Source organism: Planococcus citri, chromosome 2, assembly GCF_950023065.1.
Source record: "Planococcus citri chromosome 2, ihPlaCitr1.1, whole genome shotgun sequence".
Taxonomy (NCBI): domain Eukaryota; kingdom Metazoa; phylum Arthropoda; class Insecta; order Hemiptera; family Pseudococcidae; genus Planococcus; species Planococcus citri.
In genome coordinates this window covers 50494216-50515122 of record NC_088678.1, presented here as the reverse complement: position 1 = coordinate 50515122, position 20907 = coordinate 50494216, and the positions used below count along the sequence as shown (strand labels likewise).

At 31.9% G+C, this 20907-nt stretch overlaps 1 protein-coding gene across 5 annotated transcripts in view; it reads right to left on the bottom strand.

Annotated features, from left to right (window-relative positions):
* The window catches only part of Eaat1 (Excitatory amino acid transporter 1), a 59496-nt gene extending 39114 nt beyond the window's left edge, over window positions 1–20382 (bottom strand). The window contains exons 1-2 of one of the 5 annotated variants that reach the window (XM_065351060.1): window positions 20171–20382; window positions 14650–14721 (exon numbers count right to left, since the gene is read on the bottom strand). In XM_065351060.1, the coding sequence (XP_065207132.1) occupies window positions 14650–14672 (23 nt within the window). In that variant the 5' untranslated portion in view covers window positions 14673–14721; window positions 20171–20382. Of the gene's footprint in view, window positions 1–782; window positions 1018–7479; window positions 7891–14649; window positions 14722–19924; window positions 19944–19968; window positions 20137–20170 lie in introns of those variants that run through there. The other 4 variants (XM_065351063.1, XM_065351062.1, XM_065351065.1 and 1 more) reach the window with 4 other exon arrangements.
* Between the last annotated feature and the right edge of the window lie 525 nt (window positions 20383–20907).

The following is a 20907-nucleotide window of genomic DNA, read 5'->3' as shown; positions in this document are numbered from 1 at the left end:
TACCGAATGAAATATGGACTTTTATTGTTAATTAATTTTTTTTTTAAATTTACACCGGCTCGAATTCGACGCATACAAAAATTAATCACAATTAAATTTTTTTATCACGTTTTGCAAAGTTACCTTATAGGAAGGTGACGAACGCGGTTATGCAACACATGGAAATAAATATTACAAAAAAATATAGGTACCGACTATTATGAATATTGATATAGGAAAAAAGTGAAGCTTGCCAAATACGTAGGAAAAATTCAATATTAGATAAAAACGTGATCGGTGTTCGAAATTGAAATCTCGCTACGAGAAGTTGATGCTAGACTGTGTAAAGCTTAAAATAAACATTTTCAAACGACAAAAGCTTTTCGCAATCAATATTCAGATATTAGTAGTATACGAGTAACATCGAGGGAAAAAAATTTCAAAAAAACCGGCATCCGTGTTCATTTTGATACCTACGTTCGTATAGTACGACAAGCGTCAAAAAAAAATCGAAAAACACGAAGCTCGCTGAAATTACACAAATAGGCACGTATTCTTTGATATACTACCTACTCGTAATCCACATGTTGCCATCAAACATGTGCATAGCATTGTTCGTTTCAATCTTTACTCGTTACGAGATGAAAAATTATTTCTCAGAAGAGTAATTTTTTCCCCAATATTAACACATACCTACCTAACATTTATTACCTATTTTCCAGGCAATAATACGAATATGTGATCTATTTTTTTTTTTTTTTAACCACAACGCGTAAAAAAAGCAAACTAAATATAAAATTTACCCTGGTTCGGCTTCCATAACGTTGCATTCATCCAATGAGATAAAATCGGACCACGTTCAAAAAAAAAAAATACTTAGGTATTTTCAAATACCTCGACACGCGCCCGCATCCATGTCTCGTAAAACGAAAAAATTTTCACTCCGTTTGGAAACGCAACAGACGAAAATCTGACGCTGGTTTGTTTTCCAAACCAAAAATGAACTACGAGCTTTCAAACAACAGATACGACCTTACAGTTCTTCCAACACTTTCGATACTACCCTCGTTTTTATTCGTGTACATTATAAAAGGGTGAAATGTTGATAATACAGTCGTCTCCATTCGTCGTAACTGCCAATGCCAACTTATCCTACCCTTATCTGAAAAGATGTATTCCTCGCAGGCATTGAAATTTTTACCGAAGATTTTCGATTTATTGAATTTTTTTTCCCTTCTCGTTTTTTTTTCTCAAATCGTTCGCGAGCTTATTAATTCGTCGTGATTTTACTTTACCCCTTTTGCTTTTTTTTGCCATGTGCTATATTAACGCATTCTCAGCGTTTAAATGTTTTCAGTCTGGCTGAATTTTCAACGAGTTGAAAGATCATTTTAATGGAATTTCCAGATTTTATCTAACTCTGGCTGGCTATGTTTTATTCATCTCAAACACAGACTATTTTATGCTTCGATTCGCGCTGTAAAAACTTTTTATACGACCAGGTTTACCGCGTTGATGCCATCTTTTACGTTATTTGATTTTTCTACTTTGTACAAGAATTTATTGGTTTTTTTCCCGCCTAAATCTATTGTTAACTTTAACGTCGGTTTGCTCGAGTAATGTCGAATCATCATTATTTTATTTTTCACGAATTACACTTTATTAATTTTTTTTAATGCTGGGTAAGTGAAAGATTTTTACTTTTTAGAAATGTTACCGATTGAAATTCATAAATTTAAAATTCCATCCCTTTTCACAACGTTTGACTCCACCTTCTAAATTTCTATGCTCTTTGATTATCTTTAGTTTAGATTTACCTATTTACTCAATTTGTCAAAATTGAACTTGAATTTTAGTATTGAATCGTTGCTCAGAAATTGCAAAATTGGACGAGAAAATAAAACGACCACAACTTTGATAAACATTGTTCCCACTTATTTAAATTTTAATTCTGCAACCAAGTTTTGAGGAGCAATTTTAATGTGGCTACCATTGAGAAAAAGTAGCATAAATGCCCTTTTTTGAGAGAGGAGGGGACTGAATTTTTTCAGAAAAATACAATTATTAAACACCAAAAATTAAAAATGAGCAGCTGTAACTTTGGAAGTTTTCTATTTAGGTTACCTAATTACGAAACTGTCATCGCAGTTTGATGCCACTTGCCTTCCCTAAAGTAGTTTTCGAGGTTTCGTCATTTTCTTGAAATGTGGAAAATGGGTCTGAAAATGTCACAGATATTACTAATGTCATTAGTAGCAGGGTAACGAAAAAAAAGTCGAAAGATTGTGATCAAATCCGGCGAAGATTTTCATTTCAAGTTGTGAAGTCATTCATAAAAGATGTTAGCTTCGGAGGTACCCCTGGAAAGAACTGAGAAGATAAAGAGTCCAATAAGGAAAATTTTAGAAAAAATTGTGATTTATTTTGCTCCAATCTTTATCTACTTAACCTGTTTTAAGAAAAATAATGTAATCAAGACAAAGTTTGAACTTTTTGAGGTTTTGTGGCACTTTTTTCAAAAAATTGAAGTCTTAAAAATTTAGTTTTTGGGGCTCATGTTATGTTGAAAGTGGTACGCAAAATATAGGTATCTAATTGCGTTATTTGTATATAGCTGTTCAATCATAATTTTTGGTTTTCTTACAATTTTCGAAAAAGATGCTTCCTCCTGTCTTTCTCAAATAAACTCAGTTCCCGCATCGCTGGTATCAGTATATTGATCTTAAAACGTTTTGAAATTGTGATACGAAAGTGTTTTTGCAATTTTTGGATTGTTTTGTAAAATTCAAAACCCTGTAAGATCCTCTCTTCTCCCACCGGAGGGAGGAGGGGCCCATAAAATTTTATGGGCTATCACGCTGTAGTATATGAAAATTAGTAAATTCGATGTCATGCGTGACTGAAAGGTTCCCTCCCTCGTTGGTATTTCACTTTTCCAAAGTAAAATAATACTTGACCTTCAAGTCATTCCTGGAGCCAGAATCAACGTGGACAGGATTTTTGAAAGAGGAAAGCAAAACTAGATTTTTGAGTAGGTACAAGAAAGTTGAAATTTCAGATCATTTTCCGAAATTCTTTCACGTCATACGATTATTTTTTGAAAATAAATTCAAAATCACTATTTGAGCGAACTAAAAACGAAAATTTTTTGATCAGAAAGCAAAAAAATACATTTTTTCTACTTCACGAGTCAACAATTTTCATCTACTTGAGGGGAGGGGGTTCTTTTTTTGTCTTCCTTTTGGTTATGCCGAAGGCTTGGAACCTCCAAAAAACTTCGATTTCAGCCAAAAATACAGGCTATCGATTCCAAAAAAAATAAATAAATAATAATAAATGTATTCGACGTATACGTACTTAATTGAGTTTTTACATCGAATTCGATTTTTAAAAGTTCATCAATAATCAAAAAATGTTTCTAGCCTTTGAATAATTTTTTTTTCCTTCAAAAATATCAACAAATTTTAATCATTATAAAATCATCCCATGAGATCAGAAAGGTTCTCTTGCAAAGTCAGAGTAAAAAAAAAAAAATCAAAAAATTCTTCTCACCCATATCCACTTTTTTATTTCAGGTACTTGCAATTGATAGGTAATTGAACTTGAAAACGAAATTTCGTTTCATAAAATTATCTAGGTAGATTTTTAGCTTGAATGAATCTCGAACGTGACTTAGTATTTTAAAACACATTCGCCGTTAAAAAATTTAAATTGCCTATTTTTAGAAAGAGGAGGATGAGAAGAAACAGGAAGAAGCACGAGTGTGAAATGATAATGAACTATTTTGCCAATTTTATGCCTCGTTTTTCATTTTTTTGGGCCACTCTACCGTACTGATTTGTCTGGATTATATTAATTATTCTACATAAAATATAACAAACTACACGCAGTAAAACAACAAAAAAACAAATGAATATAATAACGATTTATCAATGGCGTCTGACGTCTATATGGATGCTGATTTCACTGACGTCTCTATACTAATACAGATTTTCTAATAAAAATAATGTCTGGTAGTCTTCTATAAATAAAATATACTTGATAGGTAATACGCGTAAATCAGAATAAACTTGGCTTAATGTTTAAAGTTCAAAAAATTAAGTAAGATTTTTAAAAGTTTTATTTGTTAAGCTTATCTTGTATTTTTTTGTGCTTTTTGCAATATCTTATTCTTTAAAGTTGAATAATATATACCTCGGTTATATTGAAAAAAATTATACAAATCGAACTTCAGTCTTCAGTGAAGGCAATAAAAGTTAAACTTTTCAAATCTATGGTTATAAAATTATACCTACAGGTAGTTTTAGTTTTAGATTTTTGATTTTTGAGAGTTGAAAACTTGATTTTTTTCACTCCAAAATTCATTTTCATTTTTTTTTTTTTTTTTTTTGATTTCTGCTCTATCCAAAAATTTAATTTTACTTTACTCTCAAAAGTGATATTAAATAATATTAGCTTACCTAAAACTTTTGAAAATTCAGAAACCAGCTGGAAAAACTCACCTATTCAATTCAAACCTCAGGATACACCGACTTTGGAAAAGCAAACATTTTAATCAAATAATTTACGAAGTCGATTTACATGAACATGACTAGCGTATTAACAAACGATTCCCAGAAAAATCCAATCATTATTTTTTTTTTAAATTACAACTTTCATAATATAAACAATTATTATAAAAAGTAAAATAAGATGAGTGTGAAAAATTTCCTAGAAATTATGCAAGAAACATTAGGTACCTACCTAACTACTCGTACATACATATTATAAACACCAAAAACAAAAAAACAAAAAAAATGCAATAAATTATTCATCAAAGTTCTCCTGCTCTTTGAGCCTTAAAAATTGATAATACATATAAAAAAAGTAATAAAAGATTTACTGGGGCTTTCCCTTCTTTATTCTTCATAGGGTGTTATTTCAGTAAGTAAATACATAAAAGTTGATTTGAAAAAAAAAAAATAAAAAAATACAACGTAATTTCTCATTCATCGAAAATTTGATCAAACTTTTACATTTTACAACGTTTTATAATTCGTAGGCTCAGTTGGGAAATTTGCATATTGAAATTATGACTGAAAGGTTTTAACGTTTTACTCAAAATTAATGTATTCTCATTAATGTTTTGTTTAGTAAAATCTACCCAAATTGTATATCGATCGAAGACGTTTCTCTATTGAAGCGTAAAAGAAAGTTTTCAGTTTAAATTTACCTACCAAACAAAATTATACAGTAAGCTGTACCTACATAATACATTGTATGGACACCTATATAGCTATACAAACAGGAATAAATTCAACGTTTTTAATTTTTATCTCTTTTTATAGTAAGAAGTACCTATCTTGATCTAATTACTCGCGCGAATGATTCAGTTTTTTCTTCATTCTTGAATGAATACTTATCTAGGTACCTTTTTTTTTTTTTTTTTTTACTTCAGATACAGTCGATATTCAAGAAAAATAAACACCAAAAAAAAAAAGAAATGATGTACGAATAAGAACGTTGTTGCGCTGTTTAGTAGAAGCGTTATTTGAACAACTAAAACGCTGCGTAAAAATTTGCTCGAAAAGAATTTCCTTATAATGCGCCCTTTTGTTACTTCGTAGTCGTTACTCCAGAATAGGAAAAAAACACATTTGCTGCTCCTCGTCGTGTACCTACTTATAAAGATTCAAATGCTTGCAGATGTTTTGTGAAATTTAACACCATAAACAAAACTTTTTGAAACGCTTTCATCAAAAGTTACAAGTTTACAAAAACGCCCACATTTGGAACTGTTTTTGCGAAACTTAATGACAATTAATTCTAATTAACGGAATCGAACTAATGTTGGGCATTGAAATAATTTCAAATTAACAATTTCCATATGCTAACTTGAAGATATTTTCGTCGTGAGTATAACATTGGGTAAACTTTGAAATTCCGGAGTTTGGTCTAGGTCGACTCTACAACGAAGAGATGGGTATTCGATTCCATTAAATATTTTTCAAGGTCGACCGAAGCTTTGACTTGTCAGAAATTGGATACTTTTCGAGGTGTTATGTTTTGGAATGATAAATTTGTATCCTTGAAAAAGTTTTCGAAGTAGTAGGTCTACTCGTGTATTGAAATAGATTTTTTTTTTTGATAGGTATCTGGATAGGGAGAGCGAAAAAAAATTAAAGGGACATCAGTGGGAGTTTTTTAAGAGCTTCGAGGCATTATAATTTTCAGAAAAAATTTTTTTTTTAAAGTTTTACTAGGAGAGCGAGGATTAGGGCATAAATATCAAAAAGCTATTTAATGTGATTTGATTTTTTGGAATTTTTAGATTCTCTTTCGAAAGGTGAAACTGTAGTTATTTTTGGAAGTTTTGAACCTTCAAAGCACACTGAAAGAACGGAAGGGGAGGAAGGATCAAGTTCAAGGTCTTCAATGTTCACCTCGTTACTCTGACGTCATTTTTACTTATTTTTGCATCCCTCCTTTTCCTCCTCCTTCAACCGAAAAACGAACAACGACCCATCTCTAAGCTTTTACCTCTTTATGAGTTGAAAAAATGAGAACCGAATAAAAAATAAAGTAGCTGAATAGGAATCGTGTAAAAGGCAAAATAAATTGCAAAAAAGTTGAGCTCTTTGAGGAAACAGCCTATTTATAAAAGTATTTCTAACGAAAGTGTAAACGTTATCGAGTAACAATATAAGCTGATGTATCGAAAAATAGAAGCCATGTTTCATTAACCGTTTAACAATTTTAATCATGGGTAACATTTTCAATCGAACGAACTATCAAAAGAACACCTTTATTCGCAATCTTTACTAAATATGTATCGTTTAGTTTATTAGAAATAAATTGGTACCTACATTATTCTCAATATACCTAATCGAAGCTTCAGGGCGATTGTAAATTATGTATACTTCGTATCACGACTCAAAACTACATTATTTTTAGCCCTCGGGGTGCAAGTTCATCATTTTTAAAACTGAATTATTAGATGGAAAAAAACAGTCTCAAGTACCTATTCACGAAGTAAAGGATGTTGTAAATTTTTAAAATTTGCAAAATATGATTTAAGAGCATCGGACTGCACATCTGCATGATTTGTATCGATCACTCTAGGGTAAAATAATAATTTTACTCGTACACATAATTAATTGAGGAAATAGGTATAGAATTAAAGGGCCATATTAATAGCACCTCAGTGGTCGTTATAATTTATCTACACTAAGTATCTCGTATGGAAACTTCTAAGATGAAAAAATGACGATCCTTTGTGCTTAAAATGAATGGCAATTTCTCGCACTAAAATCAATATCCAAATATGGTATCAAGTAGGTAATCATAGGTAAAAAAAAATCGGCGGTTGAAAACTGAAGTTGGCCACGTGCTTCGTGAAACACGTACAAACTCGTTAACATCGGTTACAGTCGGCTAATTTTGCGGTGTAAGATCGATAGGTGCGAGAGAAAGGAAAGGTATATGGTAGGTAAACGTGTTTGAAATTGCGCCTCAACTTACCCAATTGTTGCACCTGCAAAGCTTGGGCCCAAAACGTAAGCTCACAACACTGCACAAATTTTCGTAAAATACGAGTAAATTCGCCGACAATAACAATAATAATTGAACGCGATGATCTGCACACGCGAACTTTATGCACATAACAGCAACATTCTGTCTCTAATGTTCATCGAACACTTCTAGGAGATGATAAAACTTTCTTCAATGAGTCGTAACTATCATAAACGTTTAATTATAATTAACACGTTAACGAATACATATACGAGTAATTAAAATGACGTTGAACGAGATACATTTTTTCATTTTTGTTTTTTCTTTTTTTTTATTTTGGGTTTACAGACGTAAGCATATTTTTTTCCACCGCAAACTTGCTAGGACGACAGTCTTGGTAACATGTGCTCTTGCCAAATAGACGATTCTCACGCTTATTTAGAAACTTGTTCGGTGTTACTTAGTTTGTTACGGTTGAGGACGTTGTTAACATGGGAACCAAATTACACTTAATGATGCGCATTTAGGAGTGCGCGCCATTACGAAACCTGGCTCTGGATGTAAAGTGATGCATATTGATGGTGATATTTCCGGAAGGTGGTGACTTTTTTTAATACTTAGGAAAATTGCGGGGGTTTTGCTAAAATCGAGCACAGAAATCTGGTGGGGATGGAAAACGCTTACGTTGCGTTTGTAGAGAGGTTTACGATAGGTATCGTGGTTTGGCAGAGTTTGGAGGAGAGATTGATCCTGCCTGGGTTTGATTTGGGATTGAGGACGAGAGGCTGTAATTCGACGTAGGTACAAAAATAAATCAAAGTGGACTAGATACCTATATTTAGAATGGATTTCAGATAGGTACGTTTGAAATGGATTGTTGGAGCTTTTTTGTCATTATTTTCAAATTTAAGATTTGAAATCGGCCACGAAAGGAGAGTAATCATTGAGTTCTCTCCAAGATTCAGCTACCTATTATTGACTTTTTCAAACTTGATTTTAATAAACATTTCAAAAAGCAATTTTAGAGGAAGGACGAGGGAAATAATTACATAGACACCTATCTAAAATCATTTCAACTTGATAAGATTATCAAGAGTGATTTTTCACCGTTGGTTCCTAAATTTTGAATTTTTTTGGGTATCTACCATGAAATCTTGGAAAAATGGATTGGAAAAATCTTCGAGTAAGTATCTCTGAAAACAGTTTTCGAAGATTTTTTTTCGCAAATAATACCCCCAAGTACTAGAAAAATGTTGAGTTATGAAGAAGCATTATTATGATGTCACATAGGTATTTGGGATGGAATTTCATTTTTTCAATTTTTGAAAAATTTTGTGAATTTCAATTCGGTTTACGAATAATTTTAAAATCTGATCTATCTAATGGAGGTAGGAAGATGATGTAAGAATCAGCGTCTTATTTTTGACCTTCTGAACCATTTGGAGGGAGGTTTGAACCGCCATATGGAGCCTCCTGCAGCGGATTTCTGGATTTATAATTGTGGTAAAATTTCTTTAAAATGGTTTAAATGAAATTTTAGCTACTCCTACAAACTCACATCTATTAAACGCAGGGTCCATTTGAATCAATTTAAGATTTTTTTTTAAATTCATGAGTTACCTATGAGTATTATTTTCCGGAAATTAATTCTGAAAAAAAGGGAGAAAATTGCCTTGAATGGGCAGAAATGGATTTTGGAAAATTGTTCCTGAATCAAATCAATCAGCAGTGGTCACGATTACAATTTAGTTTTAATCAAGGGTGCTTTTATGGACGCCAAATTTTAATTTTTTTTGCATATAAATGATTACCTGTTTGGTCTTCAATAACTATGGTTTTTTGGTCATTTTTCTATGACAAAAAATTCGAGAAAAGAAATCAAGGCAATCGATGGGTAGGATGCAAAAATTACGTAATTCGTTTCACCAATGGTGGTAGTAAAAATGATCTGTAAATTTAAAAAAAAAGGCAGCTCTAGTAGAAAAAGAAGAGCATTTTCACAATGAATGACCTTCAGAGCAGAAAAACTGGATACCATTTTCAATTATAAAGTTCAAAAATCATGATTTCCTAAAAAAAAAGATGGATAAATTGCCCCAAATAAATTTTTTAAAATTTCTCTTCAGTTTCTTTCACCCATTTACGGTGGTAAAGGATAATTTAGGAGCTCATCATTACAAGCCTGCCAAATTCCAGAAGTATAAGTATCTACATATGTATATGTGACCTCAAAATACTGGGTGTCTCGCCAGTCGCCATACCTACAGAATAACTTTCTTTTACCAGCAACATATAGGCAGTTCATCTTGACTTTACGTAAGGATGTTTGCCTGGTACCGGAATTAAGGGTGTTAAGTTGAAAAAAAATGTAAATACATAAATGCAAAAAATTTTAATTTCCCTTAAAACCTTTCAAAATTTATGAAAAACTGTGGTACCTAATTATGTATATTTTCAATTAAAATTTTTTGTTTTAGATACGTATCTATGTACCTATAAATTTTGGGCAATTTGAAACGGAATACATAACTACTTTTTTTTTGGAAATTCCTGACTTTGAAATTTTGTCTGAGCATACCTTGGCCCCTTCAACTTTGTGATTAGGCAAACGTAAGTACATGAGCTCGTTGGAGCAAGGGAGCTACTCTGTGGTGGCACATCAAGTATAGGTCTTTCACTTTGTTAGCTCAATGTAGAACATTTTTGATTTTTCCTATAAAATGGTACAAAATTTGGCACACAAATGAAGATTTCCAGTGGAAATATAAAATATAAGTGCCAATCAAGTTTCAGAGTTTTTTTTTCGGCTATTACGTTCCTATAAAATCGATTTAAAAATTTTTAGGAACGCCGCCAGGTGTTGCAAGCTAAAAGCTAACGAAAATTTAATTTGTTTGTTACGTTTCCTGATAAATTTACGATGGAAAAAGCGTGGTTTGACAGCATTTTTTGGCCTATGGACGAACCTTTGACCCTTCTATCATGCTGACTTTTTTTTTTCATTGCAATATTTAGAATCATTGTGTCAAATTACTCCAATATTCAATTTTTTTACAATAATTTTTCAGAATTTTTGCTACCTGAATGTTGTTCTTTTTTCCTTTTGAAGTCTGCAATATTCCGTGAAAAGTCCACTTTTGAAAAAACAAAATTTGAAAATCTGAGTAAAATAATCAAGAAAACAGTTCATGAGGACAGTTTAACACACCTTGATTCTGAGATTTTTAAACGCTAGAAAGAAAGCTCCATTCATTTATTTCTCTGTGAAAAATATCAAAATTTGATAAAATTGACGTCCGGCTCATGTCTAATTTTTGTTCTCTTTAATCGATTCCTGATAGTCTTGGGCCCAAGTGCTTTTTGGAACCTCCTTCAAAAGATTTTCAAGTGGTCCTGTTTTGGAAAAATTGTTGCAAAAAAAAAAACGAAATGAAATTTAGTCTCTCTTTTAACACAGGGAAGTATAACAATTTGCTGAAAGCCCTGGAAGGGCTCAAAACCACCATCAATCGGTTCTGCAAAATCAAATTCAGCTTTCTATTTTGGTTTTACTAAATTTTGACTTTTTTAAATAAAAGTTGAGGCAATTTCAAATGTTTAAAAATTCATCAAAAAAAATTCAATGGTGGAGAGGGGAGGATGATGGTTGGAAAAAGGGTGTTGAAGAGGAAAATACTGAAATCCGGTCCTGATTTGGTGAAATTTCCAGCTGCACGCTGCACGCTCATCTTGAGTACCTATATCTAATAATTTTGCATTTTTGAGCAACAATAATAGTATAACGAAAAACGGAAAAATGAAATGAAAATCACGAAAAAATAATGAAACTAAAAACTTGGTCACTTCCGAAACGAAACAAAATAACAAAAAAAAATTATGACGTCATTGTTAATTTTCTAGCATCTGACCCTTCATCGTACCTTCTCCTCCACATTACTTCAATGATCAAGGTTCTGCTGTTTGTTGGAACTATAGGTAGGTATGATAAACTGAAAATTTAAATTTTTTAAATATTAGTGCCACGATCATTGATTTTTCATAATGTTCCAGAAATTTATGGATTCTTCTTGGAATCAAACTCACTTAATTTATAATTACAATTCGTACAGTCGTCTTGACATTGTATGGTAACAGGTACATAGGTACCAACACATACGAGTAGATATATGTAGGAGAAAACGGCAAGACGAGGAGTCAAACGAAGTGCTATAAATGCCTCTAGTAACGACACTTGCAGATCTGAACACACCTCATTGCTTTCAAATTTTAATATCCTAAATCTCGAGAGCAGAAATTTATGCATAGGTACGTAGGTACTTAATTTTAAATTGCCGACCAAAATGTATAAAACGAGTGTGAACTTATAATAAATGGAGAAATTATTCCTATACTTCATATCGAAGGTGTTGTTTGCCTTCAAAATGAAGAGCATGTTCTAGTTTGTGAGAATCTCAGTTAGATTCTATCCAGAGCTACTCCAGGAGGAACATATACCTATTTTTTAGTCAAGTAGATAATGTGGCAGTCCCATAATTTATAAATAATGACGTCATAATATGAAAATTTAAATTTAAAAATTTGATATCGAAAAAATAATACTTGATACTTAGAACAATGAATCATATACGTTAGTCAATAGTTTGGTTGCAAAAAAATAAAGGAACCATTTTTTATCTAATCAATATATTCAAAATAATAATAGATAAAATATTTATAATCAAATTTATGGAGGTCAGTTTGTTATCGTACAACACCACACACTCTGTGTAATCGTGTAGCCTACCGAATTCGAGCTCATTTTATAAAAATTTATAACTCGTCGTTAAATCTGAATATCTACTTAGATGTACCTAAAAAAAATCATGAAAATTCAAATGATCACAATAAATTTCAATATTGCCATTTTTTCTAGTCTGGCTGCGTAAAAAAGCACGCTGCGGATGGTTCACGTTCGCGTTACGTAATGTACTTATTAATTGAAGGTCGTCTTTATAACAATGTATTCGCTAAAATACATCCAGATATATTCGATATAACCATTGTAAAATGCAAATGTAAGGTGTGTTTTTCGGCCCACAGGAATCCGTAATATACTTTAACGATATATCAAAACAGCGAGCGGTGTTGAACTATTACGATTTAACAAGTATATTGTGATAATCATTTTCTTTGTGTAATCAAGACAGATGGAGATGATTGAAATAATCTCATGTTTCTATTTTATACCTTTACCTGCCTGGGTAGGTATATGAAACTAAAAACCGTACTATATCGGTATAAATAGGCTAAGGCTGAAATTCGCCAAAATGTACCTATATATACCTAGTCTATAGTATATCACTGCACAAATTAAACGAGCCGTTTAATTTATGCGTTTAATTAACAAGTAGAGACGCGGAGCGTTTGTCATCACCATTCTGGATACTCGTACCAACTGTAGTACATTATTTGTAAAAACAAGATACAAAATAATTTACTCAATTAGCGCACCAGTCTCGCGATTTCAAAGTACGAGGTATGGGTGTAATTAAATGACGCTAAACTACGTCGTCTTGGTTGTCATAATCCAATAATTTCAGGAGCAAGTAATGCAATTATTCGTACGTGGTAGCTACTTGCGCATTTTGTACAATAAGTAAGTATAGGTAAGTATTTACCTACACGTGTTAGTATAAAATTTTAAATTGAAATACTTTCCTATGCATAACTTCTTTGTGAGTTTTTCAAGAACGTAATAAGTAAAAGAAAATTATTTTTCATTTTTTCATTACAGTTTGAGAATATTTTCACCAACAGAAAAGTAAAGATATAAAATAAACAATGAAATCGTTGGAAAAAATTTAACTTTCGAAGTGAAAAAAAAAATGTTGAAAATTAAACAGTTTCTACGGTCAACGAAATAAATTCGAAGTTGATCATTTTCTACCTAATTTCATCAATTTATATGTACCTACCTTTCTATTTGTTTTGTGACGATCCAAATGCCACTTTTTCAAGATTGAGGAGATGGTGACAAATCATGAAACCAGATTTCAATGATTTACTTAAGACGTTTTTTTTTTCAGTTGAAAAGGTGAATAAAATGAAGTAAGGTGAAGAAATTCATATACATAGCATTTTTCAAAAACTCAACCTAATCATGTATGTACAGGGTGCCCAAAAATATCGTGAACCCCAAAGAAAGTTTTTTATAAAAAATATAGGTTGGCAACGTGAAATCGATGCATATGATTAGTGGAATGTTATCACCTCAGTCTAACAACCAATCATGTGCTATCATTATTATCATTCAGTGTGATCAACCGAAACATTTAGCAGAAAACTTTTTTAGGGGTTCACGATATTTCGGGGTACCCTGTACTTGAGTGTTTTTTTTTTTTTTTTCATTATCAGTTTAATATACCTTGTAAACCAAAATTGAATGAAATCGACAAGACACTAGGTCCCGAAGCCTTGGTCAAATTGATGAGAGGTGACCGAAGGGAGAACCAGGAGAACCCGAATTTAATTATGCATTTCGAGTTGTTAAACCAGGTTGAAGATAGAACATAAAAAATGACATGCAAAACATAATTCTTTTCGATAAACTCTTGCTTGAGAATTAAAAGATATATGTACAGGTAGCAAAGAAAAAAGAAAGAGCCATGGAAAAATCCGATAGACTACTTTCAAAAATTAAAACGAAAGTTTTTTCAATTTTTCGCGAAATAATCTTTCTTTTCCCAATGGAATATAAGATTTTTTTTTACAAAAATTCAACTTAGGTAGGTATACCTAATTTTCATCTTTTACTTTGCCAAGTATAATTTCCATAAATTAAAAAAATATATATTTTTATAAGTAGGTATAGCTTCGTGGTCGAGATTTTTTCCATTTTCGTTAATTTTTCAGAGAGAAATTACCATAGGTATTTGAATTTGCTTATCGATTATACCAATTAATAAGGAGAATATAGATTAATATTAATGCATTACCTAGGTATTATTAATTTGTTTTTCAAGCAAGATTATAACTACGTATTTTTATTCGAAATTTGAAAATTTAAGCACGATCTGGATTACAAAGAAGACCACATTCTATCAAAATTTTGTGCAAAAATGTGTTGGCAGCTATAGGAAATATTATAACCACAATCGGAAGCAAAACAATATTTATAATAAGAATATAGCAATTACTCACCACTCGTTGTTCATATCAGCCATATTGGAATTCTAGGTTTTTGCCGCAACACAATATTGTAAAGATGAGTACCTAAACACAAATACAAACATAAATAGGTATACTCGTTGAAAAATTCACTTTATCTACGTTTTTTATCTTAATTGTCGAAGCAAATAAATTTTTTTAGGTTTTAACCAGTCGCAGTCGTGATAAATTAACGTGATATTTTAAAGTTGAGCTTTTCATTCGTTTTAAGCACGATAAGAATATGTTCGGAATTTATAAACCATAAAATGCGGATGTTCTGCAAATCCGGCTCTGATTTATGATTAAAAAATCCTGATTCATCGAGTGAGGGTTAAATCAACAGTGCGGAGGCATAAAGATAAGTATCAAAATGTATTTTTATAATAGAAAAAAAAATATTGACATTTAAGCAGGTAAGTGAGAAAAATTTTAAAGTATCACAAATTGTCTTGAAAACACCATAATTTGACATGCATCGCGAAAGAAATGTTGGAGGATTTGGATCAGATTTGATGGAAACCTTCATTTTGAGATAAATACCACCCAGAAACAATTTCGGCTGGGGAAGTGCTCCTGGAAAAGAGATACGAGCCCTCAAAAATTACATTATTAGGTACTCGTATATTGCAATTTCAGCGAAATTATAAATTTTAAACTTCTTCTTACTAACTTATTTTCATCAGATTATTTTCAAATTTGGAAAAATGTACCCACTAATACATACCTACGTAGTACCTACAAGTAGAAAAAAATCGAAAATTTCTAATTTCGTTGAAATTGCAATGTACTTGTAGGTACCTATGATGTAGTTCGAATTGATATTAATCTATTGACATGAATTTTAGGCATATAGGTCACTCAAAAGGGGTGTCAGGTGTTCCCAAAATGGCGAAATCGAATTTTGTAAAATATTAAAAATTGTAATAACATAATATAGAAAAAAATTGACAAATTTGGTACAAATTCAGGTTGATGGTAGATGGTATAGTTTATGATACACTGTATGGACAACATTGGTACATTGGTAGGAAACTATTTGTGTTAACCCCCTCCCACAACCCCCACCACCAAAACACGCCTGAAATATCGCAAACGACGAAGCTCTACTCCTCATAAGTCATAAGTACTCGTAGTTGCAAACTTTCCGTCTTCCTGGTCCCTTAGTGTTTGCCTTTCATCTGTTAGTTTGGTAGAGATAGGTAGGTAGAGGTACTCTATTTCTGCATAATAGACCTTATGTCTTGTCTGTCGTCATATGTAGTAGTAGGTCTCAGTTCTGTTAATTTGATTTTATCTTGCAAAATTTGTTAAATAAATAACACTCTAAACACTCAAAATCCATTTAATTTGTCTTTATATGTAGTCTTTGTCCTAATTTGGTGATTGACTTACCTATGTTAAATTGCTTACAAAAGAGTTGAAAACCTTTATGGAAATCTAGTTAGGATCACATCATTGGAGACTAGTTGTATAAAGCTTCATTATGCTGAACTCTTGTCTACTTTTACTCAAAATTCATTTTGTCATTTTGTAATTATTTGATTTACTTATTATTATCCTGATAAATTTGTATTCAATATCCTCTTTTGGTTTAACCAAAAGTGTGTTTCTCTATAGTAAACGATATTAGAGGTTCAAACGATCTTCTGATTTATTGAACAAATTCACCACCTGTATCTATAGTTTATCTTCGAATGATAGAATATTAATGAAAAGGGATAATTTTGTATTGTCTCCCAAACCCTAAAAGCCCTCATCCGGTTCGATTTGGATCATAGACAATACAAAAACTTTGGTTTAGTTTCGAGGTTTCTTAGTAGAGTATCAACTTCGAAATTCCTCTTCCAATCATTCTCTCTAACCACCCATAAAAAACCCTCTTATTTATTTATTTACAAGTTCAGCGTTTTTGATGATATATTGCAATGGAGAAAAAATACGACCAAAATTGACCACTTTGGACGAGAAAATCCGCATTTCCAAATGGTTTTATGGTCATAGAGCAGCGACCACCATTCAAAAAATTCTGTAAAATTGTCAGTGGTAGAAAATACCCTGAAAAATATGAATATATTTTTTTTAGCTTTTCCTCTGATTTCAGATTTTCCTCTTCATCTATTTGAAGTTTTCAAAGTAGATTTTAGGGTCGTTGTAGGGGTCAAAAAAATTTGAAAAAATTCAAGGCCATTACGTTCAAGTAGGTATCTTGACTTTCATACTAAGTTTTGAATCAATCGATTCAAAACAGCCAAAGACAGCGTAGAGCCCTTGAAACTAATTTTTTGGAAGTAGAACAGTATAAAAACTAAGATCCGTGTAAAGGGCAATTTCGCCTCACTCACTTTAGTATGTACTTACTACAGCCAGCATATAATCATCCATTTTTGGATAGATTCTGGTTTATAAAATAGCACGTAAATCTTACCAGAACATCAAAAAATACCTCTTCTAAAACTACTACGTGAAATATCCAAAACACAATTATTTACCAAATAAAAAATAAGTGATTTTTGACTATTCCTTAGGGAAAGTACAGAAGTACCCCCCTCCACCGATCCTATAAACGATACTCTGCGTACGTAGTGTATTCATGGGGAGGGTAGAGGAGGAAGTGACCTATACTATTAACCTGCTTGAAAGGTGCCTAATATGGAAATTTAAGGGGCAAAACTAGTCCAACTTCCTACCAAAGGAAGTATCCTAATCAGCACAGAAATGTCTAAACCGAATATTATAGGAGAGTAGATAGAAGACTCTAAAATACACCATTAGTCAAAATTTCAAGAACTGAAATTTATTTTTCGATTTTTGGCTAATTTTTAAAAATTCAAATTTGGGCCAAAAATAGAAAAAAATTAAAATTGGACCAGATTGGCTTGGAAAGCTGAAATTTGGTTTTTTTGTACCCTATTTTCGACCTCCTGAAATGATTGGTGATGGTTTCAAACCGTTCGGAAGCCTCTCGTGGATTTTGAATTTTTTTCATTTATTTTAAAAATTAATAATCTCATTGACAAAAGAAAATTTGGATTTGAACTGGTATAAATAGATTTTGAAAATATTTGCCTAAATTGATCGAATCAGTCACAAAGGTGATAAATTTCATGTAACTACTCGTAGTGTTTTTTCGAAAACTTCATGAGAATCCAAAGATCCTTTGGGGGCTTCAGAACCGTTTGAAATCATCACTTGTCAATTCGGTAGGTCGAAAATAAGGAACAAACAAAATTTCAGCTATCCTAGTCAATTTGGTATAATTTTGATTATCCGCAGTTTTGAACCAAATTTGAATTTTTAAAAATTCGCCAAAAATTGAAAAATGAATTTTAGCACCTATTTTGGCTGATGAGTGTTTTAGAATCTTCTATATCGATTCTTTTTTTAGCACTGATTGGAAGTGGTTAGGTTACTTTCCTTTGTAAGGGGTGCAAACAAGTTCTCTTACAAAAAGACCTATCTCTAAAATTAAATGCGCTATGAGCTAATTGATTTTTCAAGACACCTCAAAATTTTGTAAATTTATTGCCTCCAACTCATTCAATTTCAATGATAGGAAATTTCAAAAAATGAAAAAAATTCACCCTGCTTGATTTTATTTCCTAAAATTGAAAATTTGATTTATAACTTCTACCCATATCTTCTAATTTTTAAAGATCTACCTACTCGTATTGTTGAAATGACATGGACAGAAAAATTCGAATAAAATCCTCACAGAATTTCATTCCATCACGTCACACACAACACATCTACTTTTACGTATGTCTCAGAATTAATCTCGGAAAAACGAAGATACCCAATACCTCACCTCACCAAAGCGTGTTGCTTTTTTCAATCAATTGAACGAGAAAATCAATACAGCGATTACACCACGTTTAAAACAAAACAAACACACAACGATAAACCCACCAGATTAAATTCATTCGCTCGATAATTGTTTTTTTCCAAAGATAGAAAAAAAAACTCTTCGATATAAAATTTTTTTAATCTCGAGAACAGGTGTAGCTTCATCTTTATCAAAAAATTGATACCGTGCTGGAATAAGTATAACTATAAACCCCCAGATTAGTATACGCTTTAGCGAATAAATAAAAAGTGAGATCCACCTCTTCATTCACCATAATGTAGTCTATGCAAATTGAAAGCAAAAAAAAAAGAGGAGTAGGACAGACAACTAATTATGAATTTCCATAGGCGTGGTTTGTGGTTTGTTTTAATTACACTCGATCGTGGGCAGATTTTTCAATGTCGCTACGATATTCGCACAAAAAAAAGGCGTTTGATAATCTTTAGGTATTTAAAGTACACATAGCTAATAATTTTTTCAAAAATGCAAATTACCTATAGGTCAATACGAGCGTATAAATGTGTAAAATTAACATCGCCAATTCGAGAAGCCGCGTCAACACGTCAAACTGAGGTCAAGTTCAACGTGCAATGCATCGTTATGAGAATCGTGCTTGTGCTACTATTTGATTTAACTATTTTAAAGTGTCGTACGATCGTGGCTTTAAATTATTTCAGGAAGAATTAAAAATTATCCCATAGTAACGTGTGTATTATTATACCTATATAAGGTTTCACAATGTATCCAGTATCCATTCTAATTCTTACACCTCTCTTCGACTCCCTTTCTGCTCGTATATTCATTTGGATTTTCGATTTCCTCGTTTTTATGCCCACTTAAAACGTCCCACCTCTGACTCGTGTTTGTAGCAATAGGTACACGTGTTGGATAAAACAATGAATTTTCAACCGCAAACACTCGAGTGGATTTTATTTTTAGAATTCATTTTGAAAAATTTGCAGAGTAAGGTTAGTTATTTACCTGTTGAGTAGGTGAATATTGATGCAATTACCTATTTAATTTTCAAAAAATTGAATTAGAAAAAAAAATTAATTGAACGTATAAATTACTTTGAAAAAAAGAATCAGTTGCGTCTTAAAGCAGCTAGGTCGAGTAAGAAGGAAGCGAGATATAGGCAGCTCCAATTCTCCAAGTTGGAGAAAATTAGCTCCAGTTTTTCAGTTGAAAAATTTCAAAAAAAAAAAAGTATCTCAAGTATCTTTTCAGAAAAAATCTACTCATCTTAAAAAAATTCATTTTGAGCTGAAAAAATCAGAGAAATTGCATTTCCAGCTGGAAAATTCCAGCCATAAGTTGATCGATAACTCCCATCTCATTGTTCCTTTAATAATGCCCAATCAAATGCTCTCGAATTTGACAATTTATTTCTCCAGTGGAAAACAATTTAAAAATTACAGGTACCTAAAACGATACGTTCAAAATCGAATTCTATCTTGAATAATTACTCAATTGGTCCTCAGGAAACATCTGTTTATCGTGTGTTCTGATTAGGTACGAGTTAATTGAAAATTTCACACGATATAGGTACTCGAACTAATTATTCGAACGTCTCGCGATCACGAATCACCACTCACCGAAAAAAAAACACACACACACACATTTCAACTAATATATAATTTAATACGAATATAACACCTGTAAACTTACTTCTTATAATATTGTATTTCAAACGTATAATTTAATCGACCGATTAGGAATATCATTCAAACAAACGCGCAGCAAAAAACCACTAATTTCATTTTTTTTACCCTTCTCAAATCACACCGCACGCATTTATTAACACGCTAAATACCTTCGATTAAACAACAGTAAATGCGAAACTGTTGAAGTTGTCAGGACGCGATTCTAATCCAAGAAGGAACAAGTCGTTAATTCTGTGGTGTTCTACGCGAAACGCTTTGCATCATAATTAGAGGTCAACAAGTACCTAAATGAAATGAGGTACAAACGTTTAGGTACATATGAACTCATAATACAATATTTTTTTTTTTTTTTGAAAATGAATTCTTTAAATTGTTTCAGATAGTGAGGCGAGATAATACTCAAATTATCGTACTTGTATGTATGTTTGTTGTTTTTTTTTTGCATTGGTAGGTATGTAGATTTTTTTTATTAGGTACCTATGGCAGCTGTCGGCAGAATCGAAAAATTACGAGTACATACTCGGTGTACTTAGATACCAGTTATGAAATAATTTGAAGTTGGCCTACTAGTATGCAAAGAGCTTGATTAATGTCTTTGTTTATGTTGGGTGTATAGGATTTAGTGTATGGAGAATGTTCCGCCTGGCGCACATTTACCTATCAGATTTTTGACCAAGGTGTCTACCAAGACCTTCTCAAGTTCCTAGATAGGTATCGTGAACAAAGAAAATTGAATTTCAA